The 5417-nt window shown below is 36.1% G+C and overlaps 1 protein-coding gene across 3 annotated transcripts; it reads right to left on the bottom strand.

Moving 5' to 3' along the window:
• Positions 1-1737: 1737 nt before the first annotated feature.
• LOC120177209 (dormancy-associated protein homolog 3-like) lies at positions 1738-2922 on the bottom strand. 3 transcript variants are annotated; one of them, XM_039183429.1, is made up of 3 exons: positions 2750-2922; positions 2344-2539; positions 1738-1885 (listed from the first exon to the last, which is right to left on the bottom strand). In XM_039183429.1, exons 1-3 carry the CDS (start codon positions 2856-2858, stop codon positions 1753-1755), a joined length of 438 nt encoding a protein of 145 aa, XP_039039360.1. In that variant the 5' UTR covers positions 2859-2922; the 3' UTR covers positions 1738-1752. The 3 variants fall into 3 exon arrangements, with proteins under 3 accessions (XP_039039360.1, XP_039039361.1, XP_039039362.1); XM_039183430.1 differs by having other exon boundaries at positions 1755-1885; positions 2351-2539; positions 2750-2921; XM_039183431.1 differs by having other exon boundaries at positions 1760-1881; positions 2351-2539.
• Between the last annotated feature and the right edge of the window lie 2495 nt (positions 2923-5417).

Here is a 5417-nt window from a genome sequence, read left to right as displayed (position 1 = left end):
GTAAATGGATTATAACCCATATATGGGAGTGCTATTCTCCTGAGAAGTTTCAGGTTCGAGCAACTATATATGTAGAGTATGTACACGTTATCAAGGACTAATTTTTTTTTAAAAACTATAACCCTTATTCAATATAGAGAAATCATAGTAAAACTATAAACGTTTTTCAATAAATGTAAAAATATATCGACTCCAAAGTCCAAAACGAGAGCTGGGGTTACTTTATAATTCCATTCGACATCGAATAGGAGAAACTTTGGACGATACTATTTGTTTGTATTGATAGGTTTCTTATCAACCTTCAAGCAAAGTTGGCGGGAGTTGAACGTAAATAAATGTTATATATTATTCTCACAATCAATTTTTTTTAAAAAATGTCTCATATTTATTTTATAATTTTTATTTAAAATTTATAATTGTTTTCTTAATAATATCATTTTTAAAATTTAAATGTATTATTTAGAGTACTTTGACTTGAGGGTTAAGCATGAAATCTATCTTCAATCTGAGAAGATGGTAGCAGGAGAGTCTTTAATTTGAGAAGATCATTTAGACTTTTAATACTCAAAATACACCAATATACACGCTAAAACTCACGCACACGTACGCACACACGCGAATTATTAAAAAGTTCACATTGTCATGAACATATTATATGCTTAAACATATTTTAAAAAATAAATTTATAAACAAAGATAATAATATTAGTTATTACGGTTCGATTAATTATCCAACTAATTATGTTTAACAAAATTCTTTTGAATGAATGGACATAGGGTTAAATACTATCTCTATTCTTCCTCTATATTATATATTGAAATTAAATAAATAAATGGAATGTGGTAATAGTCAAGCATAACAATGAAATCTATTTGGCGTTTTTCTTGGTTGTGGTTGAAGGTATGTGGTGAGACCTTAAAACTCCGGGTCGAAATTACTTGAGGACAACTAATAAATAAATAATAATAAGGGTGACGTTATCTGTTTTTACGATGTGTAAGGGTCACAAAACGCAAATGGGTGTGGGTGTGGGTCACAAAAACATGAAAAACGCAAATCCTCCCTAATTTTGGATCGGGCATGGGTGTGGGACTCAAAATGACGTGGTTATGTGATCAAATGGGCCTCCGAAAATGAAGCCGTTTTGGGAGTATATATTTCTTCCTTAAAAAAAATTATCCCCTCCTATTTCATTTCTCTTTACCTTCTCCAAGGGCAAAGTGGTGGTCGTTGCTCGTGTTATCGTTGTTGTTCATAGTCGAGAATGGTCGAATGTTTCCAAATTCTATCAAAAGACTAATCTCTATGTTGACGTTGATCGTAAACTTCTTCGACTTCTCTTTTTTTTCTATGATTTCTTTCGCTTTTTTTCCATGGTTGCAGTTTCTTATAAACTTTTGAGGTATTTTGATATAGGATGCCTTTTGGTCGAGTTTGAATGGGAGAGGGGATAAGACGGAGGTTGAGTTGGGAAGGATGAGATCGGATGGCTTTTGGACGAGGGAATGAGTCTCAATAGTCAAATTTGAATGATAACAAAGGATTGAATTAGAAAAAGGGAAAACAGCATGAATACAAAGTGGCAAATCCTTAAGGTATGTACATATACATATATAAATAACCTATCTACATATTATATTACAGACTTCCAACATCCAAGAAAACTACAAATATGCAGAAAGAAACGTAAACATCGGCAAAAACTCGGCTTCCACAGTTGACATGCATGCAAAGATTATAGAAGCTACCCACCTAACCGCACAATTGGTTCATTTCATATCTCGCACGTTGTAAGCAGGATGAGAGCTCCCGAGTCCAACCTGCTCGATCTTCCTGACCGTATCCGCCGTCGATCTTCTTCGAAACCGAAATGACTCTTTGCTTCCTAAATAAATATTTCATCAACAACTTTATATAACTAATTGTCGGTTGATTAAGCATTTGTTTAAATAAACGATAACATTAACTCTATTATAATTTAAATAATGACTATGTATATAGGAATATGAATTATATTAAATTATCGGGATCCATATAATAATCCGATATCGAGGTTTTTAGAACAAAAATAACCTAAATGGACTGAACTTAGAAAGATAATATTTCTTTAGCTTTATAATTAAATATGATACAAGAATTTAATACGATATTCAATTTATATTAATCGTTCAATATATCGAATCCCGGGATTAAATAAAAAAGAAGCTTTCACACAAAATTGTCCCTCTAAGGCTCTAACACGCAATAAGACACGCTTGCATCAGCGATTCAGTTAATTATCCGTCAAGGGGGAAAAGGTACAATTAAGAAAATAAATTCAGCTATTAGTATAGATTAAATGTATTTTTACCGGAAAAAGGAGAGACCGGAGGAGACGTTCCGGCCGGAGAAGCCGGAGGAGAAGAACCTGACGGCGAAACCGGAGGAGATCCGATCTGATAACCCGGCGGTTTTACGATCATAATAGTACGTGTCACTCTCATCGCTTCCTCCAACGAAGTTTCATCACCGTATGATCTCCCACTCCCACCATCAGATTCTGATCATTATTAGATCGTCGAATCAAAATAAACATATAATACGAAAAAAAAGTTCAAAACGTTTCATCTCTTGATAAATTTTATCTTTATATTAAAATCTCCTACGCCAGTTCGATTTAACATAGTTTCAATTACTTTTGCTTATATAATTCTTGTTTTAAATAAAACTAGCGTGTGCCGTCGTTGAAACAGTAAGCATGTTAGCGTACCCTTGGCGGAGTTAGGCCGCCGGAAAGTGTACTTTCGGAGCTTGCCGAGGCCGTTATCCGGTGGAGGACCGGCTATGATGTCGTCCCATAACTGATCAAGTAGTCCCATTTGATCGGAATTTAAGCCAGGTATCGGCTTATCTTGAGATCTTTGTTGCTGAATTGAGTGGAGCAAGGGAGGAGAAGATATTTAAACGAAGAAATGGCGTTAAAGGTCGAACACTTTAAGATAAATATGGACCGTTAGATTCGGATCTGAGGTTGGGAAAGAGATGACGTGGCCAATGGATCGATAAGGACGCAGTTGAGGATAAGAACAAGATCAGGCGTGACCAGCTGGGACCAAAAAACTTGGAGATTTTGGGAGGTCACGTGACTAGGTCATCGCTTGTTTTTATGAAGCTAGAAAAGTCGAAAATAGCCTTGTCTGGACAAAGGATGTATTTTGTCATCTTCCTCAGGATGACCGTACAACATTTTGTTTCGGATATTGGAATGATCATGAATGTATTTTACCAAATTTATTAACCGGTTAATTTAAATTAGATACTAAATAAATTTAGAGAAAATAACCTCAGTGACCAAAAATCCCATATAATATACGATTTTAACCAACTTTTTTCGGATTTGCCAAAATGACCAACAAAATCGCAATGCGATCGCTAATTCGCAACGCGATCTCCATTATCGCAAATTCGCGTTGCATTTTCGCAATGCGATAGTGAAAATCGCGTGCGATGGTCTACAGTATCGTTGCGATTTTCCCAATTCGCAATGCGAATAAGTAATCGCAACGCAATTGGGAAATTCGCAATGCGAATAAGTAAATCGCAACGCGAATTGGGAAAATCGCAACGCGAATTGGGAAAATCGCAATGCGATACTGACTATCGCAATGCGATAATAAAAAATCGCAACGAGATACTTACTTTCGCAACACGATACTGACTTTCGCAACGCGATAACATAATCGCAATGCGATTTTCAAAGCGCATTAGTTATCCGGCCAAGTATTTATTTTAAATTCCAACATGAATATAAATATTGGAACACTGAACTGTCCACAGTATATCCCGTAATCGCAACTCATAACCTAAAACCTAAATCACAACTCAGTCCCATCTCATCTCTCACTCTCTCACCCATCTCCGACGAAATCCGTCTATCTAAATCTCTCAGAGCCACCCTCACAATCAGAAATGGAAAATCAACCAAATCAACCAACGAGGGTTAGTTTTTTAATTATTTTCTTTTTGAAATTTTTGCATTATTATTAGGTTTTTCATATTGAAATTGATGATAGGTTTACTGGTAATTTCAATAATAGATTAACCATTTCACTTAGATTGCTTATTAAATCAACCAAGAATCGCAACGCGAAATGCAAATCGCAACGCGATTTTAGTTTCGCGTTGCGATTCTCTCGTTGCGATAGTCATTTTAGTGTTGCGATTTTCATTTTCAGAAACTATTCTTCTTCTGCAAATTGAAACTTGAATGAATTGCATTACTTCAACCAAAAACAAAGACAAATACGAAATTCACAGTGTTGCATATTTAAGTTTGAAGAATAACTACTACTATTTATGTTTATTATTGGTTTTTGTACTATTTATGTTTATTATTGTTTTGGTATATCTTCACAGTGTAGTTTTGGTATATCTAATTAGTATGTTTATTGTTTTTGTAGAACTTTTAACCGGCGTATACGTGTTTTGGGCGGGAGGAGTTTTGCTTAATCACCGGTCTACGCTTCGGACACGATGATGTAGGTCGGTACACTAGACACATTACCCGCCCATCATGGCTATCCCGGGTTTTCCCTGAGCTGGAGAGGCCGAGTCTACACGTAGAAGACCTGACAAGATTTTTGAATAATAAAGATGGTTTTACTCGGATGGATGACGTCGACGTTGTCCGAGTGCCTTCTAATTCTTTTGCATGCCGGCTTTTTAGGCAGAGAGGCCAGACACCTATTCCAAATGATCTAATCAAATTGGTAGAAGACCTAAATGCGTGGAACCTGTTTCCGTGGGGCTCGTATTTATGGAAAGCTACATGAATAAGTTATCGTCTGCCTTGGATGATCGAAAAGTTTGCATGGTGATGGTTCCAAATACACTTTGACAGGCTTATTTGGGCCTTTAAGTAGAATTTTTATATAATGTTTCCAAAATTAAGTAATTATTTAACAATTACTAATGTTTGTTATTATATTGTTGTAGATTTTGGATATTTGAGGCCTTCCCGCCATGAAGACATATGCAATAAAAACTTCAAATATTTCCCAGGGCTATTTCCTGGAAGAGGAAACGAACCTTGCAATGGTAAGATTTACTACGGTATACGACAATAAATAATGTAAGTTAACATAAATACTACCATATTTATAAACAAGTTATTACTAGTACACATTTAACTTTGTTTAAACTTTTATATTGTTAGGAGGCCAACACTCCTCTACAGAGGCTGACACCCACGGAAGCTGAGCTTGCCACTGATTGGTGGCAAGCTAGTAAGCATTTTTTTGATGGAACGGTTGATGAGCAGCCTCCACTTCGGGAGCCATCACCTCGCCCAGAGCTATCACCTCACCTAGAGCCATCATCTGATCGCCCGGCTATACACCTCCACAACGACAGCCATCACCTATTCTTTCACATCATCG

This window comes from Hibiscus syriacus, unplaced genomic scaffold (genome assembly GCF_006381635.1).
Source record: "Hibiscus syriacus cultivar Baekdansim isolate YM2019G1 unplaced genomic scaffold, ASM638163v2 tig00112285_pilon, whole genome shotgun sequence".
In the NCBI taxonomy this organism is placed as follows: domain Eukaryota; kingdom Viridiplantae; phylum Streptophyta; class Magnoliopsida; order Malvales; family Malvaceae; genus Hibiscus; species Hibiscus syriacus.
The sequence above is the reverse complement of the archived record's forward strand: the minus strand, read 5'-3'. Positions and strand labels throughout refer to the sequence as shown.